Genomic DNA, 23452 nt, shown 5'->3' on the forward strand with positions numbered 1-23452 from the left:
TCCTCTTATTCTTTTTTTTTTTTTAAATTTGAAATAATGATTTTCTAAAATCCTTCATGGGCTTCCCAGGTGACTCAGTGGTAAAGAATCCGCCTGTCAGGGTGGGAGAAGTGGGTTTGATTCCTGGGTCATGAAGATCCCCTGGAGAAGGGAATGGTAACCCACTCCAGTATTCTTGCCTGGAAAATTCCATGGACAAAGGAGCCTGGCAGGCTACAGTCCATGGGGGCACAAAGAGTCAGATACAACTTATCGACCAAACAACAATAACAACAAAAACCCTCATAGATCACAGCGTCACCCAATGAAGTCACCGGCCACATAAATTCTGTTTCCTTTGTCTCCAGTTCCCCTCCATTTCTTTCTCCTTCTTCCATCTCACCTATGCAGCAAGGCGCACAGTCAAAAGGAGTCGAGTTTTCCTTGGTTCAACCTGCTGATAATCTGGCCAGACTCATAGCTCCAACGTTCTTATTTGCATAATGCCCTCCTCCTCCTCATCATCATATCAACTCTTAGGGATCATTTGCAGCTTAGTTACTTCTCTGGTGCCTGGATCATCAGCTGCAGTAAATAAATTATAGCTATAGCATCACTAGTACTATAGTGATTAACCCTGTTATTACAGGGTTAAGGGGTAGTAATTGACAGGAATGCTGATCTTTCTTTAGAAGTGGGTTTCTTCCCTCTAATCTCAAATACACTGGTGGTGGTTTACTTGCTAAGTCGTGTCCGACTCTTGCAACCCCATGGACTATAGCCGACCAGGCTCCTCTGTCCATGGGATTCTCCAGGCAAGAATACTGGAGTGGGTTGCCATTTCCTTCTCCAGGGGATCTTCCCAAATCAGGAATCGAACCTGGGTCTCCTACATTGGCAGGTTCTTTACCAACTGAGCTACAAGGGAAGCCGGTTGAGGGCTTCAAATACATTGAGGATGCCTTAAAAGCTTTGACACGGAGAACTACTTTCAAGTGACAAAAATCCGTTTGCCAAAGTCATCTGAAACAAACAAACAAAAATACCCTAACAGTAGGGGGCTGCTTTTAGTTTGAATTGCGTTATCAAGTGGGGTCAGACGCTCTAGAGGACTTTAAGGTCAGCAAATTCGAAGCGAGCTATTATACCTCACAGAACCGTCTCTGGGGATTTCCCACGAGGCCCCGCCCCCGGCTGAGTCACCAAACTCCCCTCTGAGAGTCTTTGACCTGCAGCTCTTTTCAGCTGCAGAATCTCACTGCTCTGAAGATCAAGGAGAAGGGAAGTTCTTCAGCAGCCCTGCAATCTCCAGGTTTGTCCATTTGGGGCAGATGGTGGGGGGAGGAGGGGAGGAACGGAGTAGGGATGAGGATGGGGTCTTTGTTCCCTTTGTACATTTATAGACTTTCTTCCCTTCTAATTTCTAATGAATTTCACTCCACAGCCCATTAAATAAAGACCAGGAACCTGGTCTCTAGAGATTGTTGGACTCTAGTTTTATGATTTCAAATCTCAAAATGAACAAATGCATAACTATTAAGAAAAGTGTGATAGTGAGTTCAGCAGGGCACTCTTTCAACATTTTAGCAGTTAGGTGTAATTCCACATATTGTTTGGACAAAGGAATTTTAATAATGAGATGTCCTCTCATGGAGTTGAACTGTTGGATTCTCTTTTTAAGGACTGTTATTTCAGGGACAGTACGCCACTGCTGTTGTTGAAATCTAGATGCTAATGCTAAATAACTATGAAAGTCCCCAAAAGTTCTTGCTATTGTTATTTCTGCATTTTGGCAAAGCATGTTGGAAAGTGCACTCATAGACTTTGGCAAATCTGCACAAAGCTGTGTATTTAGTCATGCAGGTCTTATCATATAAGTTTCTATGAATTCGCTACATTTTCTATGGCATTCTGTCATTAATTGCTCTTGAAAACCCTTGAGTTGTGATCTTGTAGAAATGCACAGGTAATAAGTAGGTGAACTGTTGATAATTATGAAAGGAGAAACCACCTCATCCTTGAAAATTTTTACCTTCTGCAGAGTGGGTATTTGTGAAACCAGATACTTTGATTAAAATTCTGTTGGCCTCTGCTTGGCTAATCTATGCAAGATATCATCATGGGAAATGGCTATTACAACATAGTGGCTACTGTGCTATTGGTCATGAATCTTGAGAGGACACGATCACTGCAGGATTTCTGTAACTGTTCAGCAGGTAAGAACCAAATTATCACGTGTGCTTGATCTGTTGAAAACATGGTTCGGTTAGTCTGGTAGTCAGAGCTAATGAGCTCTGTTTTAATGATCCTTTAAAAAAATTAAACTATAGTTGATTTATAATATTGCATTAGTTTCAGTGTGTTAGCTGCTCAGTCATGTCTGATTTTTTTTGACCTCATAGACTGTAGTCGGCCAGGCTCCTCTGTCCATGAAAGTCTCTAGACAAGAATACAGAGTGGGTAGCTATTCCCTTCTCCAGGGGAATCTTCCATGATTCACACACACATATATGTATATCTGTGCTTGTTTATGCTAAGTTGCTTCAGTCGTGTCCAACTCTGTGTGACCCCATGGACTGTAGCCCACCAGGCTCCTCTGTCCATGGGATTCTCCAGGCAAGAATGCTGGAGTGGGTAGCCTATCACTTCTCCAGGGGATATATATATATATATATATATATATATATATACACACACACACACACACATATACATATACATATTGCAGTGTATCTATTAATCCCATACTTCTAATTTATCCCTCACTTCCATTAATATCTTTTATTCATTCATTTACAAATATTTCTTGGATGCTGCATCTTAGCTGTGTGAACATAGCCTTGTCACTTAATCTCTTGTGCCTCAGCTTTGTCATGTGGGGGTGATATGAGGACCTATCATAGGATTGATTGGTGGAAGGACTGTGTGATGGGCTTAGATCAGTGCATGGTACAGGAAAAGACCTCAACAAATAGCTTGGTGTATGAGGACAAGTGCAGCAAGAAATAAGCAAGTGGCTTAACAGAGTGGGAAAAGGCAGACACATTTAAATGTTAGTGCGCCAATAAAGGACATTGATCTCCCCCTTAATCCAGTCATACTGGTCTCCCAGATCAATCAAGAGAAACTCTGTTTTATTCAATAGATAAAGAAAACTATTTTTTTTCTGTTGATTTGTTTGTAGCTATATCTATACTTTGCTATTTTTAATTCTATGATTACACTTAGGGCAACCTTGCAAATGGATTTTTTTTTTTTTTGGCTGTACTGTGTCTTCACTGCTGTGTGGGCTTTTCTCTAGTTGTGATAAGTGGGGTCTCCTCTCTAGTTGCGGTGCACAGTCTTCTCATTGTAGTGGCTTCTCTTTTTGCAGAGCATGAGCTCTAGCGTGCTTGGGCTGCAGTAGTTGTGGCTCATGGGCTCTAGAGCACAGGCTCAACAGTTGTGACGCACAGGCTTAATTGCTTCCAGGCATGTGGGATCTTCCCGGATCAGGGCTCAAACCCATATCTCCTGCATTGGAAGGTGGATTCTTTACCACTGAGCCACCAGGGAAGCCCCAAATGGATAATTTAAAACAGTGGATCAACAAATAAAGTCTGTTGCTATGTTACAACATAGAAATCGAATCTTTATTTCGTATTCTGCTTTTCTTGTGAACCTCATAATACTACAGGTGATGACTGTCCATTGAAAAACATGAACAGCTCTTATCTTCCCTTTTTAGGTACTTTCTGTGGGAAAAACAGTCAGGAGTCTTGCATTTCTTGTCCTTTAAATAGTTTCTCCAGCACAAGTGGACAGAAGTCCTGTGACATATGCAGAAAGTGTGAAGGTATGATTTAAAAAATGTAGTCTTTATGCCGATATGTGTTGGGAAGACAAGTTTTTATTCCCTAGTGTACTGATCTTGTTTGAAAGTCTGAAGTGTAAGGTCAACTGATTCCTCTGTCAATAGGCAGGGTCCAGTAAAATAATTTACTGTAACAGCCAACACTGGTGGATTGAGCTTTTTAAATATTAGAGGAAACATTCATTGGACAAGAGAGAATTTTTTTAATAGAAGAATGTAAAATGTCTTCGTGAGCTTTGTACTCTGAGGTCCTTGTTTGTTCAGTTGCTAAGTCTAGACCAACTCTTATATGACCCGTAGACCGTAGCCCACCAGGCTCCTCTGTCCATGAGATTTCCCAGACAAGAATACTGGAGTGGGTTGCAACTTCCTTTTCCAAGGGATCTTCCCAATCCAGGGACTGAACCCTGGAGTCTCCTGCATTGCAGGATGATTCTTTACCACTGAGCCACCAGGAAAGCCCCTGAGATCATTAAGGAATGTTATAAGTAGAACGAGCATAGTTTTTATTGCAGAACATGAATTTGCTTCCTGTATTTGAAGGTCAAGGGTCGGTGTAACCCTGACGGACTTTGTAGGTATTTTCAGGATCAAGAAGCCGTGTTCCCCCACCAGCAATGCAGAGTGTGAATGCATTTCGGGATTCCACTGCCAAGGGGTAGGATGTACCATGTGTGAAAAGGACTGTAAACAAGGTCAAGAGTTAACAAATGAGGGTAAGTTTCTTCTTGTAGGGTGCATATTTATTATCTAGACTTACATCATTAGCTTAGTTCATGGTCCTTTGATTATAAAACAGATTTGTAGAACCTTTAAGTAATAAATAATGAACCGTGGAGTCACATATCTGATATTTGCAAAATTACTTTTCAGCCCATGGAAATAACTTGAGATGACAACATTTTTCACCAGAACCATGCTTTTTCCTGCATATACAATACTCTACATATAATTAGAATAAAACCTTTAGTCCTATTAGGGTTTCATTTCAAGAAAAACTGTTCAACAATCTGTGTAGATTGTATTAAGCTAATAACTTTATTACAGGGTTATAGTTATCATATACTGTTCGAGAAGAATTGTTTATCACTAATGAAATTCAGGAAGAATTGTTGGATAATCAGCACAGATCATATTAAATTAATGACTTTATTGTTATGAGATCATGTTCATCTCAGAGAAAGTTTAAAATGATAAAAATGCTTCCTTTTATTATTCCTTTAATTTTTATAAAAGGTTGTAAAGACTGCTCCTTTGGGACATTTAATGATCGGGAACATGGCATCTGTCGACCTTGGACAGAGTATGTATCATTTCTTTTTTGCTTACAAAGTAAAGTGTCTGGGTTAACTTTTCTAACTGATGTTTTCAAAATTTTTAATTAATTAATTATTTTAATTGGAGGATAATTGCTTTACCACGTGTTGTTTTCTGCCGTGCATCAACATGAATCAGCCATAGGTATGCATATGTTCCCTCCCTCTTGAACTTCCCTTCCCCTCACTGAAGCTTTTTTATACCTGTCAAGTGTAAATATAGAGTAACTGTGCAAATAGGCAGCATGGGAATGGTATGAGGTCATTGTGACTGGTTTGCCAAAATGGGCATTTTCTCTAGGAGTAATGCCCAGAACAGCTAAGTCAGATTTGCCAGTGGAACTTAGTTACTGTCTGCCCCAAGGGTTCTTCTGCCTCCCTCCAATCTCTTTGCTGCCTCTACTCTTTCCTTATTGATCAGTCCATCTTCAAGTGCTCTTGCCAGCACTGATAATGATATAAAAGAGGGTAAAGTATGTTTCCTTTCCTCAGAATCATCAACATAGACTTGGGCAAATAAGACCATCCTAGGCAGTCAAACAGCCAACAGAGTATTTTGTATGCCTTTGTTCTTTTTGCATTTTATTTTCTTACAAGATCATTTTTATTATTATTTTACATTTACATTCTTTTTTTTTTTACATTTACATTCTTACTGTGTTTTACAAAAGTATTGATTCATAGAACATTAGAAAGTTTTGTTTTTTGTCTTTTGACACAAATAGTTCTGAGCAGTGAAGTAAGTCTGTGTGGAAAGTGGGATTGAACTGGCTTTGGGGAATGGGTGGGTTCATGTTAGGTAAAGGACAGGGGAGAGACATAGAACAATGATGATGATATTGATGATGACCACAAACAGCTTAGTTGCTCAGTCATGTCTGACTCTTTGCAATCCCATAGACTGTAGCCCACCAGGCTCATCTATTCATGGGGATTCTCCAGGCAAGAATACTGGAGTGGGTTGCCATGCCCTCCTCCAGGGGATCTTCCCAACCTAGGGATTGGACCCAGGTCTCTTGCATTTCAGGCAGATTCTTTACCATTTGAGCCACCAGGGAAGCCCCAACAATGATTATGGCTGCCATTAATAGGGAGTGAACTAGGCACATAGGGTCATTTACTCTTCACAACAGCCCTGGGACATGGATATCTTATTTTTCAGATGAGCTGCAGAGAAATTTCCTAACTTGCTCAAGATCATTCTGCAAAAAGACCAACTCAGGACTCAAACTCTGATCTGTCATAGGCCAACACATCATGGGGTTAGGAGATCCTAACCCTATGAAGGAGACCCAGGGATCGATCCCTGGGTTGGGAAGATCTCTTCAAGAAGGGAATGGCTACCCACTCCAATATTCTTGCCTGGGAAATCCCATGGACAGAGGAGCCTGGCTGGCTACAGTCCATGGGGTCGCAAAGAATCGGACATGACTGAGCAGCTATCACACACACCACTACTACAACCCTGTGTTAAGTTGTCGGTCCTGTCTGTGCCAGAGATGCTCAATGCACTTAAGAAGGTGGAGGTGACAGGCTAACCAGGCAACAGCCTGATGTAGCCTATCCTGGGCCAGGACCCTCCAGACTAGGAAGGAAGAAGCAGCCAGTTAGGCAGGTAGAGTGAGATGGATTGTGGAGGGCCATGAAAGCCAGGTGACCACTGGAGGAAGCCCAATATTCAGTGAAGTTTTTCAAAATATCCTTTCTTTGCCTATAAACCCAGATCCACATACCTTTGTCACTAGAACTGCTTAATTGAGTAGAAAATGTCAGTCTTTTAAAATTAGAGTGATCTGTACTTGAATTAATTATTTGAACTCTTTTCATTGGACCCTCTAAGCTGTTCTTTGAATGGAAAGGCTGTCCTTGTAAACGGGACGAAGGAAAGTGACGTAGTATGTGGACCACTGTCACCTGACTTCTCTCCAGATACATCCTCCACCATCGTGCCTGCCCCTGGGAGAGAGCCAGGTAGGTGGTTTGTTGCTGTTAAATAAGTGAAGGTATCATGGCCATTCTGGTTGGCCTCTGAATCACCCCAGTGTCCTGATGTCTTGCATGTCAACCTATAGCAGGCACCTCTGACACGCCTTCTTTCTCTTACCCTGGCTTCAAGGGACCCATTCCTTTCATCAGTGTTTATTATTCACTCTGGGCTACGTATTAGTGAACAGAGCAAGGTGAGATTGGATCCAAACAGACACTAACCCCTTTGATCTTGCCAAATAACAATGGTGATCGAGTTCCATGTTTCCTATATCCTAGAAGGCCAAACCACTTAATTTTGTGGGTTTCTAGGGAAATTATTGGGCTTCCCTGGTGGCTCAGTGATAAAGAATCTGCCTGCCAATGCAGGAAATGTGGATTCAATCCCTGGGTCAGAAAGATCACCTGGAGAAGGAAATGGCAACCCACTCTAGTATTCTTGCCTGGAGAATTCCATGGACAGAGGAGCCTGGTAGACTATAGTCCATGAGGTTGAAAGAGTCGGACAGTGTTTTTTAGTCACTAAAAAACAACAACAAAAGAACAACATTATTAAGGGTTTTTTTTGTGTGTGTGTGGTTTTTTTTTTAAGTTTTCTTAACAAGCAAGCAGGCAAGTTTACTAAGAGAGCTGGTGGGAGATGCCCGAAGCACCTCTTCTCATGGTGAAGAGTTTACAAATGCAAGTTTACATCAGCATATTTGGAAAATTATATTTTTGCCTCAGTTTTCCTTTTGCTCTTTTTTGATTTTCAAACTTTAAACTTTTTATTTTGTATTGAGGGTATAGCCAAGTAACAATGTTGTGGTAGTTTCAGGTGAACATCTAAGGGATTTAGCCGTACATATATACATGTATCCATTCTCCTCCACACCCCCTCTCCCATCCAGGCTGCCACATAACATTGAGTAGACTTCCATGTGCTATGTAGTAGGACCTTGTTGGTTATCCATTTTGAATATAGCAGTACATACATGACCTTCCCAAATTCCCTAACTATCCCTTCCCCCATTCTTCTCTCAGCAACCATAAGTTCGTTATCTAAGTCTGTGAGTCTCTTTCTGTTTTGTAAGTAAGTCCATTTGTATCATTACTTTTAAGATTCCACATATGAGGGATGTCAGATGATATTTCTCCTTTTGGTCTTTTTCTACAGGTCTCACCTCCAAGATCATCATCTTCTTCCTTGCCCTGATATCAGCTGCCATGCTGTGCCTGGCGTCCTTCATGATTCTCCGTTTCTCTGTGGTTAAACAGGGCAGAAAGAAGCTCCTGTATATATTCAAACAACGTAAGATGAATATAAAAGTGTGAGATATGAGCTTTCTGAGGCTAGACGTTTTGCAGTAGAAAGAGAAAGATGATTTTTTTTTTTTAATATAGTGTAGGTTAGTATAGCACAGTGGGTATCCAGTGGGACAATTTGGCCCCAAGGGGGCACTCAGCAGTGTCAGGAGACAGGTTTGATGGTCACAGTCTAAGAGGTGGTGGAGGGGGTGCTGTGCTCTGGGATCTAGTGAGTGGAGGTCAGCAATGCTGCTAAAATCCTATATGCACAAGACAGCCCCACAACAAAGAGTGACCCAGCCCCAAAGGTCCATGGCTGAGTTGGAGAAAGCTTAGTGATGGCAGAACATAGCCCAAAGATTCTGGAAAAATTACCACTCTAAGTACGCTGCAGCCTTGGACAACTCTCTCTGTGTGTGTGTGTGTGTGTGTGTGTGTGTCCACTCAATTGTGAATACAGGACACTGACAAAGAGGAATGAAAAACAACATTGCCCCATCTAGCACGACTCCTCTGGCTGATGAATGACCTTGACCTGAGCTAGACCCACAGTTAGAAGTAGGCCTAGAGAACTAAAAGAGAGTTTGAAGTGGTTTTAATGGGATGAGTTATTAGGACACTGATCTGGATTAAATGAGAAATTTCAGTGATGGATTCCACTCACTACACAAGATTCTGTTTCTATAAGGAACTCAGCAAGTGTCTAGCAGAGTCAATATTCACTAAACAAAAGCTATTAATATTTATTCCAAAAGGCATATAGATGGAGGCAATCTGCAGTTTTTACTTTGTGGAGGACAGAACCTTAGATAACAGGAAAGACTTACTAAGAGGAATTCATATACAAGAGGGTTGCTCCAAGAGCTCTGTAATGTAGCCCAGACCATCATAATATGGTTAGAGAGTGTCTACTTGTAAGTTGCTAAAAATATAGGAGGATAATTGCCTTACACTCTTGTGTCAGTTTCTGCTATACAAAAACATGAATCAGCCATGGGTATAACGTCTCCTCCCTCTTGAACCTCCTCCCACTCCCCACTCCCTCCTTCCCCTCTCAGGTTCCCTGTGTTATACGGCAACTTTCCACTAGCTATCTGTTTTACATATGATAATGTATATGTTTGGAGTAGGAAATGACAACCCACTTCAGTATTCTTGCCTGGAAAATTCCATGGACAGAGGAGCCTGGCGGGTTACAGTCCAGGATCGCAAAGAGTTGGACAGACTGAGCAGCTAAGCGTGGATGCGCACAGTGTATATGTTTCAATGTTACTCTCTCAATTCATCCCAGCCTCTCCTTCCCCTGCTGTGTCCACAAGTCTGTTCTCTTTGTCTGCGTCTCTATTCCCGTCCTGCAAATAGGTTCATTAGTACAATTTTTCTAGGTGCCACATACATAGCTTCCCAGGTGGTGCTAGTGGTAAAGAACCCATCTGCCAATGCAGGAGACTTAAGAGACGCTGGTTTGATCCTGGTCAGGATCCGCTGGAGGAGGAAATGGCAACTTACTCTAGTATCCTTGCTTGGAAAATTCCATGGACAGAGGAGCCTGATGGGTACAGTCCAGGGTCGCAAACAGTTGGATAGACTGAGCAACTAAGCACTCACGTACGCAATGTATATGTGTTAGTATATAGTATTTGTTTTTCTCTTTCTGACTTACTTCACTGTGTATGACAGGCTCTAGGTTCATCCAGTTAACTAGAACAGACTCAAATAAAGCAATTATCCTCCAATTAAGAATAAATTTTTTCTTAAAAAAGGCAAAGACCCTGGAGACAAAATATCAGTAATAATGACATAAAGTCCTACATTGTTTCAAGAAAATGTAAAATATATATATAAATTTTTTTTTAAATATAGGAGGGAAAGTACTAATAAAGTCTTATCTAAAGATGCAGTACACTGATTTGTATAAAGGTTCTTTTTGGAAGCAATATAAAATCTTTTCAATATTTTGAAATATACAGAAAAAAATGCATGCACGTAAAGTTTGCATGTATGTGAGCTAAGTTGCTTCAGTTGTGTCGGACTTTGTGCAATCCTATGGACTGCAACCTGCCAGGATCCTCTGTTTAACAAACTGTAAAATGAACACCTGTGGAACCCTACTCATGTCAAGAAATAGAACACACTCTGCTCCCCGGAAGCCCTTCTTGTGTTCCTTCCAGATTAAAAACCCTCCCTCTGCTAGTGCTAACCACATCTAGATTCTTACGGTGTTCACTTCCTTGCTCTTATTTATAGTTTTGCTACCCAAGAACATGGTTTAATTTGGCTGCTTGTGAACTTCAGACCAGTGGAATCACACTATATCTGTTCTATATTTTCCTTCCCCCTTTCACTCAACATTGTATCTTTATGATTCATCCATGTGTGGCATTTATCTTGAGTTGATTTCCATTGTTAAATGTTCTTCTATTGAAGGACTGTATCACAGTTTGTTTATCCATCCTAATATTCCTGGACAATTGGGTTACTTCCAATTTGTGGCTCTTAGATAGAATAATATTTGGATATTTGTGTCTATGTATCTCAGTGTACATAAGCACGTTTCTTTACTTTCTTTAAACCTAGGAATAAACGCACTGAAGTATGTATCTTGGTCCTTCAGTTCAGATGCTCAGTCATGTCCGACTCTTTGTGACCCCATGGACTGCAGCACACCAGGCTTCCCTGTCTATCACCAACTCCTGGAGCTTGTTCAAACTCATATCCATCTTGGTCCATAGTACTAGATTTATAAAACTTTTTGAGAGTGATAGGAGTCCAATTAGCAGCATATGAGAATTCTTTTTGCGCCAATCCCTGCTAACACTTAGCATTATCAGACTTCGTAATTTTTATCTGTCTGGTGGGTGTGTAGTAGTATCTCGTGGTTTTAATTTGCATTTCCCTGATTACTGGTGAGATTGAACATCTTTTCATGTTATGTTTGGTCACTTGGATTTCCTCTCCTGCAAATCATCTGATCTTTTGAGCCTTTTCCCATTGGGTTGTTTGTCCTTTTCTTACTAACCTATAGGAATTTTTTAGTCTACAGTTCATGGGCTGCAAATATATTTTCCGACCCTGTGGTTTGTTCTTTGATTCTCTTTTTGAGGTCTTAACCTATGATTTAAACCTCTAAATTCTCACCGAAACTTCTGATTTAAACAACTATCTGTCCCAGCTTTACCCCAAACTGCAATAAAGGTCTTTATAAAATGGTTTTCAAAAGTATTTATGAGTAATTAGGGAGTTTCAATGGAACTGTCATCCATTTAAAAAAATTTTAGGTTATTTTTTAAAACTTTCTATTTTGAAATAAGATTCACAGGAAGTTGTAAAGACAGTCCAGAAAAGTCGTATGTGCCATTCATGGGGTTGCATCATATTTAACTATCTGGTAGCTCAGCTGGTAAAGAATCCTCCTGCAATGCAGGAGACCCTAGAGATCCCCTAGAGAAGGGATAGGATACCCACTCCCGTATTCTTGGGCTTCCCTGCTGGCTCAGATGGTAAAGAATCCCCCTGCAATGTGGGAGGCCTGAGTTCAATCCCTTAGTTGGGAAGATCCCCTGGAAGAGGACGTAGCAACCCACTCCAGTATTCTTGCCTGGAGAAGCCCCACGGACAGAAGAGCCTGGCAGGTTAGAGTCCTTAGTGTCGCAAAGAGTCGGACATGACTGAGTGACCAAGCATAGCACAGCACACAGCACATAATATCAAAACCAGGCAGTTGACTTGGACATACTGTGTGTGTTTAGTTTGTGTGCATGTGTATGCTCAGTTGCTCGGCTGTGTCTGACTCTTTGTGACCCCCAGGGACTGTAGCTCACTGGGCTCCTCTGTCCATGGGATTCTCTCGGCAAGAATACTGGAATGGGTTGCCATTTATTCCTCCAGGGGATCTTCCTGACCCAGGGATTGAACCCACATCTCCTGCATCTCCTGCATAGGCAGGTGAATTCTTTACCATGAGCCACCTGTGTTTAGTGTATGTCATTTTATCACACAAGTAGATTGGTGAAACCAGCAGCACAATCAAAATGCAGAACTATTCCATGACTATTACATTAGCACTGCTATGAATAATCATGTACAGGACTTGTGTGGACATAAGCTTACATATCTTGAAGATAAATGCCCAGGAGTGCAATTACTGGGTCATATGATAAGTATGTGTTCATTTTTTAAAGAAACTGCTAAACAATTTTCCACAGGAGTTGTGCCATTTAACATTCCACCAGCAAGGTGTGAGAGATCCAGTTTTTCCTCACCTTTGTCAGCATTTTGTATTGTTGAAATTTTTAACTTCAGTTGTTCGAATGGTTATGCACTAATATCTTAATGTGGGCTTAATTTGCCTTTCCCTAAAGGGTGAACATTTTTCATGTACTTATTTTCCATCTGTCAGTCTTCTTCAGTGAAATGTTCCTTCATGTCTTTTACCCATTTTCTAATTAGATTGCTTGTCTTACTTTTGACATTTGAGTTATTTTTTAAAGTTCCGAGATATGAGTCTTTTATCAGATATGAGGTTTGTAAGTATTTTCTCCAGTCTGTCACTTGTCTTTTCATCCTCTTCACATGATCTTCCACAGAGAAAAAGTTTTTAATTTTGATGAAGTCCATCTGGCCAATTTTTTTTAATTTATGGGATTACATCTAAGAACTCTTTATTAAGTCCTAGATCTCAAAGATTTAGACTTTCTCCTATGTCATATGCTAAATGTTTTACATTTAAATATATGTTTCATTTTTAGTTAAGTTCTGTATAAGGTGTGAGAGTTTCAGATCAATATTTTAAAATTATTATTATTTTTGCCTATGGGTGGCCAGTGGCTTCAGCATCATTTATTGAAAAGATTATTCTGCTTCCATTGAATTAATGTTGCATTTTTGTAAAAACTCAGTTGGCTGTACTTGTGTGGGGACTATTTCTGGTTTCTCTCTTCTCTTCCATTGATCTGTGTGTTTTCCCTTCTGCCAATACCACACAGTCTTGGTTACTGGAGCTGTAAAAAAGTCTTGAAATTAGGTATAGGGTAGAATGAGTCCTCCCACATTATTCTTCTCTTTCAAGATTGTTTTGACTATTCTAATTCATTTGACTATTCTAGTTCATGAAGATAATTTTAGGATAATCTTATCTCTATCTACAAAAAGTCAGCTGGGATTCTGATAGCAGTTGTGTTAAATCTGTACATCAGTTCGGGAAGAATTGAGATCTTTCCTATGTTAACTATTCCAATCCATGAACATAGTGTGTCTCTCCATTTATGTATATTTTCTTTGATTACTTTCATCAGTGCTTTGTAGTTTTCAGCATACAAGTCCTGCACATGCTTTTTTAATTTAGGCCTTAATATTTAAATTTTACAATTGCAAATGATATTGTATCTTAAATTTTGTTTTTTGACATGTTCATTGCTAGTATATAGAAATACAATTGGTTTTTTTGTACTTTGAGTTTTGTCCTATGATTTTACTGAACTTGCTTACTAGTTCTACGGTATTTTGTAGATTTCTTGGGATTTTTTTATGTAGCTCATTGTGTCATCTGCAAAAAAAAAAGTTTTGTGCTTTTTCATTTCCAATCTATATGCCTTTTATTTCTTTTCTTGCCTTATTGTGCTGATTAGAGTGTCCAGGACTATGTTGAGTCATAGCGGTGAAAGTGGATATCATTGCCTGCAAAAAAAAATCTCAGGGCCAAACTATTTAGTCTTTCATAAAGTATGATGTGAGTTACAGACTTTTTAGTAGATATTCTTTATTAAGTTGAGAAAGTGCTCTGAAGGTCTTTTTAAAATCATGAATTAGTGCTAAATTTTGTCAGGTGCTTTTTTGGTATCAATTGATTTGATTATGTGGTTTTTCTTCTTTAGCCTGTTGAGATGGTGAATTCTATGGGTTGATTTTTGAATTTCAAACTAACCTTACATCCCTGGATTAAAGTCCACTTAGTTATATAATTATTTTTATATATTTATATTTATATTCTATATACATATTTATATTCTCCTCATTAATATTTTGTTAAGAATTTTTGCAGCTATTTTCATGAAGAATATTGACCTGTGGTTTTCTTTTCTTGTACTGTCTTTGTCTGGTTTTGGTATCAAGGTAATACTGACTTCCTCAAATAAGTTGGGATTTATTCCCTCTGTTTTCTGAAAGGGATTGTGTAGAACTGGTGTTAGTTCTTCTTTAAATAGTTTTGTCTAGTGAAGCTATCTGAACATGGAGTTTTCTTTTTGAGGCTCCTTAATTACAAATTCAATTTCCTTAATAAGCCATTGAAGTTATTTAATTCATATTGAGTGAATTATGGTAGTTTATGTTTTTTGAGGACTTGGTCCATTTCATTGAAGTTGTCAAATTTATGTGCTTAAGTTACTTATACTACTCCCGTACTATCCTTTTGTTGTATACAGGTCGGTAGTGATGTCACCCACTGATACCGGTAATGTGTGCCACTCTCCTTTTTTCTGAATAAGTTTTGTCAATTTTAGAGATTTGTCAATTTTATTGATCTTTTCAAAGAACCATCTCTTTGTTTCATTGATTTTCTCTGTTGTTGTTCTATTTTCAGTTTCACCAATTTCTGCTTTTACCTTTATTATCTCCTTTCTTCTGCTTGCCTTGGATTTATTTTGTTCTTTTTCTATTTAGGTGGAAGTTATGTTATTGGTTTGAGAGTTTTCCTCTTTCTAATATAAGAACTTCATTTTATAAGTATCCTCAGTACTAAATTAGCTGTGTCCACACATTTTGATATGTTGTTTTCCATTTTCCTTCAGTTCAATGTATTTTTTGTGTCTCTCTTGATTATTTAATAGTGTGGTTTTTAGTTTCCTAGTATTTGGTGATTTTTTGGTTTTTCTTTCTGTTGTTGATGTCTATTTTGATTCTGTTATAGTCAGAGGACACCCTCTGTGTGATTTCTTTTAAATTTGCTGTAGTTTGATTCATGGTCCAGGTCATGGTCTGTCTTGGTCTTTGTTCTATTGTTGTTGTTCAGTCCCTCAGTCATGTCCGACTCTTTGTGACCCCATGGACTGCAGCACTCCAAGTTCCCTGTCCTTCACCATCTCCTGGAGCTTGCTCAAACTCATGTCCATTGACTTGGTGATGCCATCCAGCCATCTCATCCTCTGTCATCCCCTTCTCCTCCTGCCTTCAGTATTTCCCAACATTAGGGTCTTTTCTAATGAGTTTGCTCTTGACATCAGGTGGCCAAAATATTAGAGTTTCAGCTTCAGCATCAGTCCTTCCAATGAACATTCAAGATTGATTTCCTTTAGGATTGACTGGTTTGATCTTCTTCCAGTCCAAGGGACTCTCAAGAGTCTTCTCCAACATCACAACTTCTTTATAGTCCAACTCTCACATCCATAATGACTACAGGAAGAACCATAGTTTTGACTATACAGACTTTTGTCAGCAAAGTAATATATCTGCTTTTTAATGTGTCACCTAGATTTGTCATCTTTTCTCCCAGGGAGCAAGCATCTTTTTAATGTCATGTCTGCAGTCACCATCTGCAGTGATTTTGGAGCCCAAGAAAATAAAGTCTGTCACTGTTTCCATTGTTTCCCCATCTGTTTGCCATGAAATGGTGGGACCAGATGCCATGATCTTGTTTTTTGAATGTTGAGTTTTGAGTCAGCTTTTCCACTCTCCTCTTTCACCTTCTTCAAGAGGTTCTTTAGTTCCTTTTTGCTTTCTGCCTTAAGGGTGGTGTTATCTGCATATCTGAGGTTATTGATATTTCTCCTGGCAATCTTGATTCTGGCTAGTGCTTCATCAAGCCTGGCATTTCTCATGATGTACTCTGCATATAAGTTAAATAAACAGAGTGACAATATACAGCCTTGATGTCCTCCTTTAGACTCTTGAAAAGGTGGATAGACTGTCCTATAAATATCAATTCAATCCCATTGATTGATGATGTTGCTGAATTCTTCTACATCATTTCTGATTTCCTGTCAAGTGGTTCTATCAGCTCTTAGAAGAAGGCCATTTAATTCTTCAAATATAATTGTGAGTTTGTATATTTCTCTTTTCAGTTTTATCAGTTTTGCTTCACCTATTTTGTAGCTCTGTTGCTTGTTCTATACATATTTAATACTGCCATGCTTTCTTGGCGAATTGACTGTTAATTATGTAAGCTCCCTCTCTGTGTCTGCTGGTTTTCTTTGTTCTGAAGTCTACTTTATCTGAGAGTAATATAGCCACTCTTGCTTTCTAAAAATTTATGTGTATATCTTTTTGCATCCTTTTACTTTCAACCTTCCTACATTTTTATATCTGAAGTAAATTTCTTATAGACAACATATAATTGTCACACTACTAATTTCTGTCTTTTGATTGGCATATTTTAAAAAAATGTACATTTAATATAATTACTTATATGTTAGGACTTGAGATGTTATTTTATTTTTGTTTTCTGTGTTTTCTTTCTCTGGCTTTCATTAGAAACTCACTGTCATTTAATTTGCCCTTCCCCTCTAAGTGATGTGTTACTTCTCTCTGGCTACTTTCAAGATTTCTTTTTGTATTCAAACCTTAAACTGAATGTGTGGATTTCCTTGGATAGTCCTGTTCAGGATTAGCTTCCTGAATCTGTAGATTTAAGCCTTTTTCTAGATTTGGCAAATTTTCAGCCATTAATTCGTCAAATACTTTTTCAACCCTACTCCCTTTCTCTTCTTCTTCAAGGACTCCAATGACATCAATATTAGTCTTTTTTTTTTTCTATAGTCCCACGTGTCCCTGAAGCTCTGTTCACTTTTTCCCCAGTCTTTTCTCTCTGTTCAGATGGGGTAATGATTCTTTCCTTTCCTTCTTCTCCATTCTTGTGCTGAGCCCATTCACTGATATTTTTAATTTTGGTTATTGTAATTTTTCAGTTCTAAAATTGCCACCTGATTCTTTCCTAAGATCTTGTATTTATTTTTCATTTGTTTCCAGTGTGTTCCCAATTGTTTGTTGAAGCATTCATCTTTTTGATGGCTACTTTAATGTCCTTGCCGGATAACTCTAACATCTACATCACCTAGAACTCCTCAGGATGGGATCTTTGTTATTGCTAGACATGTGTGGGGGTTCGGGCTCCCCACTAAGCCTCCACTGATAAGACTAGGTTGAGGTACTTTGTTCATGCTCCCCACATGGTTTCCACTGATAATAAATGGATGGGATTTGGGGTGACCTTGATACTGTGAGTGGTGATGAAGTCCTAACTCTCCACTAGGACTCTTCTGATGCCACCCTAATGAGGATGGTCCAGTGAGCCTTGATAGCACTTGGCAAGGGTGTAAGTCTAAATGCTCTACTGGGTCTTAGTGGTGGGTTTGGGTGCGGGACCACTTTTTTTAGTCCACTTTTACAGTTCCCAGTCCAGGGCATATGAAGCAGAAAGAATACTCAGGGAACTCAAGGCCATAGTTCCTTGGGTTCCAAGATCCTTAACTGGTCTACTTTCTTGCCACCTTTCAGATTCCTCTTATGTTTGTTATATAAAAGGTCCAGCATTTTCAGCAATACTTAGCAGGAAGAATAGAAGAAAGTATGATTACTCTGTCTTTCCAGAATCAAATTTTCATTTAAAAATTAATCTTTGATGTTATTTCAAAAGGAAAAGGACATCTTATTGGGAATTCTGAGTATCTTTCCAATTTTTTTTTAAGATCTTGGAGTGGTATGCTTGTTGAGCTTTGGTTATTTTTTTACAGTTAAGATGCATGTAAAGTTGGGGTAGGGCCTTTTGCTTTGTCAGGGTATAAAAATATACCTACATATATATTTATATATATATTTTAACTGATATTATATTATATATGGTATTTATATGTATATATATATTTAAACTGATATGCCTATGTATATGGGCTTCCCCTGTGGCTCAGTGGTAAAGACTCTACCTGCCAATTCAGGAGATACAGGTTCAATCCTTGGGTTGGGAAGTTCTCCTGGAGAAGGAAATGACAATCCACTCCAGTATTCTTGCCTGGAAAATCTCATGGACAGAGGAGCCTGACAGGCTACAGACCATGGAGTTGCAAAGAGTCAGACATGACATATATAATTTTATATATATATATATATTTAATTGATGGACTTGGGTGTGAGGCCACAGCTATATGTGTGTGTGTGTTAGCTATATATAAAGTTTAATATATATTTTAGAATTGCAAGTTACTCAACAATAGCACAAATACTTTAACACATAAATGAAAATCTGGAAGCTAGTGCATAAATCAGTTCTTTACTTACTAATCGATGGAAGCAGTGGGAGTATATTTAACATCTTAGAGCCGTAAGCATTTCATTCAAATGAAACTGTCTAATGTGTAATCTAAGTAGCCCTCAAGACTAAAACATGTGCTGCTGAATTGAAACTGCCATTATGTTTGGCGCATGACTAATTTTATGCTATAATGACTCATGCTCAAGACTGTTTTTAGCTTTTGTGGACACTAAAGAAACTAGTTTGTTCGGGACCAATAAAACAGTATTAGGTAAAAAGAAAATAAATCTTAAATAATCCTGAAAAAAAGTTTATATTTGCTATTACCTCTCTTGCTGGTGAGTTTGTTCAAACTAAAGTTGAGAGTGTTTGCTGCTTAGAGATGTTCTGCAAATGGGGTTTATGGAAAATGGATGTTAAATGATTAAAATAGACAATGAAAGACAACTCTTTTAAATTACCTTTTAGCATTTATGAGACCAGTACAAACAGCCCAAGAGGAAGATGCCTGCAGCTGCCGATTTCCAGAAGAAGAGGAAGGAGAGTGTGAACTGTGAAGATGTGTTGGGACTCTCTTGAGAAGAATCACAGGAGAAATATGAAGGATCCCACTATTGTACCTTTCTAAAACATCATTCCAGCTCGCACCCAAGATTACCCCAACAAACTTTTCCTAAACGCTAATGAATTGGCCTTTGAAGATGTACCACTTTTAACAGAACAAAAAATGGGACAGAACTGGTGGTAAAGGGGGCATTTTGTAGATACTGCTTAAGAGGTTCAGGCTAGTTTTCTTGAAATCCAGAGAAATATATTTTAAATTTAATCATGGAATCCAATGGTGCAGCTAAAATGATAATCAAAATCAGTTCTATTTTTTTTTCTGGTGCTCACATGACATGTGGCAATAAGCCGTAAGATTCAGACAATATCCCTGACCAGATTTTCCATTGGTTCAAGCATCCTCCACAAGGGCCTCCTCCACTGTTGGGGGAGAGAATGATGACAGTCATCATCATGGCCCAAGTTTGGGGTCAAGAGCAAAAAACTGAAAAAAAAAAAAAAAAGACAGACCTTGGGACTTCCTTGGTGGTGTAGCAGTCAAGACTTCACACTCCCAATGCAGAGGGCACAGGTTTGATCACCGGTTGGGGAGCTAAGATTCCCTCATGCTGTGTGATGCAGTCAAAAACAAACAAAAAGGGCAAAAAGAAAGAAGAAAAAGAGCAGACCTTGATGAAGAGTTTTGAAAAGAGTCCATGGGTATCCTGTGGTCCTCTCCATCTTCACATCTTCTACCTTTGTCCTACTACCCTCTGAGTCACAACTTACTCTTTTATATTCTTAAAATACTTTAACCATAATATTTCATACACATGAGCTAGGAGACCCATGAACACATCACCCAACCTAATAAGAGTTGCCAAACTTCCATGGGCCAAATCTGAGATGCTGTGTGCCTTCATATGGTTTATGAGCTAAGAATGGTTTTGCATTGTGTAAATAGTTAAAAGCAAATCAAAATAAGAATATTATCTCATGACACATAAAATTAGCTGAAACTCAAATTTTGGAGTCTGTAAGTAGGTTTTTTGGGAAAACACAAGCCACCCTCAGGTGCCGTTTGCATTACAACAACAGAGTTGAGTAGTTGTGACAGAGACGGTATGGCTCACAAAGCCTAGAATATTTAATAACTGACATATAGGGTCAAAGTCAGGATCAGAGCATCCATCCTTGTGCTCCTTCCTTCCTTCATCTCCAATCCACTTCCCCACCCCAAACCCAGAAGCTTCTCACAGGAATGTTGTCTATCATTTTCCTGCTTTAAAAAAAAACCCATTTATCATATAACTATGTACCCCACAACTAGTTTACTTACTTTTGTTTGTTATTGACCTTTATGAAAATGGTATTGTGCTGTATGGAGACTTATTATGCTTTAATCACTGGAAAGTATATTTATAAGACTCACTCATGTTATTTTGTGTAGCTAGAATGCTTTCATTTTGACTGCTGTATAGTCTTGCAAATATACTATTATTTATCAAATCCACTCTGAACTACAGGACATTTGGGTTGTTTCCAGGTTTTTTTTTTTATAATTATGGAAAATATTGCTATGAATGTTCTTTTGTGTGTTTCCATTGATGAGTGTCTCTAGGGAAACTTCCTTATAGTAAGAATTTCTGGATCTTAAGGCATTTGAATGTTCTACTTTATGAGCTAGTACCCATATCAGTAAGGATGTGCTAAATTATACAGAAATAACAAGTGTACCCACCTCCAAAATCTTAATGGGTCACAACCACACAAAAGAGGTGCACTTCTGGCTGTCATGATATGCCCACTGCAGGCTGGTTGTGGTTCTGTCACATGTTATTTCACTCTGGGATTTAGGTGTATAAATCCCAGAGCAGCTTCTCCTTGGAACATTGACCATCTTGTGGCAAAGGAATACAGGTCACTTTGCTCATATATAGTTAACTAGATTCTAACTTTAAGAAAAAGTCATGCAGCCAAATATGGGCGACTATAGGGAAGAAAGTATAATCTTCACACAGGGAGGGGCAGCAAATATTTCTGAGCAATAAAGAGTCTTCTGCAGGGCTGAACTGCTTTTCACTGCGGTTGTTCTAATTTGTGCTCCTGTCAGCAGTGTACAAGCACCCCATTATGTTTCATCCTTGCCACCCTCAGGTATTTTCGGAGTCTTAATTTTGCCAACCCAGGGAGTTTAGGATGGCATCTCACCATGCTCTTTTTTTGCATTTCCTTCGTTACTAATGGGTATCTTGTCACATTTTTATACCAGTTTTTTCTTCTTTTTTGAGAAATGCTAGGTTGTGGTTTTTAACCATTTTAAAAAACTTGGTTATTTGTCATTTTCTTATTGATTCATAGAGGTTCTTTATGTAGTCTTGATAATAATCTTCCATTACTTATATGTGTTATAAATATCTGCTTTATTTGCAATTTTTTCTCTTTTTGTAGTGTCTCTCTTTGTCTTGACGGTAATAAGAGGTAACATTCTTAATTTAATATGGTTAAATTTACAACTCTTTTACTATATGGTTAACATTTCTTTGGCATCCTGGTTAAAGAAATCTTTTGCTCCCCCAATATCATAAAGATCTTTCCCCACATTTTATTCTAAAAGTTTTAAGTTTTGTTTCTTGCATTTAATTCTAATCCTTCAGGAAAATTTTTTGTGTATGCGATGAGTAATGATCCAATTTTGAGTTTTTTATATGGATAACCATTAGTTCCAGTATCATTTAATCAATAGTCCATTTTTCTCCTTATGGATCTGTAGTACACCTCTGTCATTTCCCAAGTTTCCCTCTATCTAGGAGTGTTTTCTGGGATCTCTATTCTGTTCCATTGGCCAATTTGTCTGTCCTGTACCAATACACATTGTCTTTGTTACATTAGTTTAATAATAGCTCTTGATACTTGGCAGGACAAGTCTTTGATGTCCTTCAATAAAGTTTCATAAAATTTCTCTATAAATTGTACAGCTTTAGTTAGATTTATCTCTAGATTCATTTTTGTTGCTTTTTAAATGATTTTGTTTGTTATTGGAGTAGAGAGATGTCATTGATTTTCTTATATTACTTTCTAACCAGTCTCTTTCCTAAACTTTCCTGTTATTTTTAAGAGTATGTATGTGGATTCTTTGAAGTTTTCTATATAGACAATCATGTTATTTGTGATAATAGTTTCTTCCTTTTCTAGTCTTTTATATTTTATTTCATTTGCTTGATGTACTGCTTGGCTTCATGCCAGGACCTCTAGTACAGTGTGATAGTCTTTTTAAAATCTTATTTATAGAGGATAATTTCAGGGTATTATTATTATTTCTTTGGTAAATATACTCGATCAGATTAAGGAAGTTCCCTTCTATTCCCGGTTTGTGAAGAGGGCTAGTTTCCATTTTGTAATCAGGAACGGGTGTTGAATTACATCAAATGATTATTCTGGGGGAAAAAAAGCATTTGATTGTAGATAACTCAGCCAATGGTTCTGTCATGTTGATTTCAATCTAAACTTCAGTCACATGTGAAGAAAATTTCTGCCTGAAAGAAATTTAATGCAGCAACAGGTATAACACTAGGTATTCCTTCTTCCCCCTTAAAATATGCTTTGGTGTATGATAATAAAGGTGGCACTTGTGATAAAGAATCCACCGGCCAATACAGGAGACACAAGAGATGCAGGTTTGACTCCTGGTTGGGAAGATCCCCTGGAAAAGGAAATGGTACCCCACTGCAGTATTCTTGCCTGGAGAATCCCATAGACAAAGGAGCTTGGCGGCCACAGTCCACGGGGTCGCAGAGTCAGATACGACTGAACCCAGCACACAGCACAGAATATGTGTTCAGAAAACATTCGCTATTTTAATTTAAGTCAAGGAAGTACCTTCCATTAGCTTTTTCTTTACTATTTTGGTAAGAGTTTGTTGTTTATAGTAAAAGACTGTAATGTTTGTGGAGGATTTTCTGAAACTTTCTAGGAAATCTCATCAAACACATGAAAAAGTAACAATGGGCATGATTAGTCTTCCAGAATGAGAACATTTGAGATTTGATTTGAACACTTTGACCAACTGTGAATGGCTCATAGGCAGTCTCTGGCTGTTAATTTTGGGAAGCTGACAAGGATGCTTCAGGCAAGAGTCCTGTTAACCCGATATTCTGGCAAGAATAAAAGAACAGTCATTGGTGGTACAATCCTTTGAAAATAAGAGGCAGAGACACCCCGGAAGTCCAGTGGTTAAGTCTCCATGCT

General features: G+C 38.5%; 1 protein-coding gene across 1 annotated transcript; it reads left to right on the forward strand.

Moving 5' to 3' along the window:
• Positions 1-1163: 1163 nt before the first annotated feature.
• Positions 1164-22174, forward strand: TNFRSF9 (TNF receptor superfamily member 9). The gene is made up of 8 exons (XM_061160486.1): positions 1164-1291; positions 2021-2195; positions 3707-3814; positions 4411-4548; positions 5069-5135; positions 6989-7119; positions 8291-8425; positions 19130-22174. Exons 2-8 carry the CDS (start codon positions 2084-2086, stop codon positions 19216-19218), a joined length of 780 nt encoding a protein of 259 aa, XP_061016469.1. The 5' UTR covers positions 1164-1291; positions 2021-2083; the 3' UTR covers positions 19219-22174.
• Positions 22175-23452: the final 1278 nt, after the last annotated feature.

This window comes from Dama dama, chromosome 14 (genome assembly GCF_033118175.1).
Source record: "Dama dama isolate Ldn47 chromosome 14, ASM3311817v1, whole genome shotgun sequence".
NCBI lineage: Eukaryota > Metazoa > Chordata > Mammalia > Artiodactyla > Cervidae > Dama > Dama dama.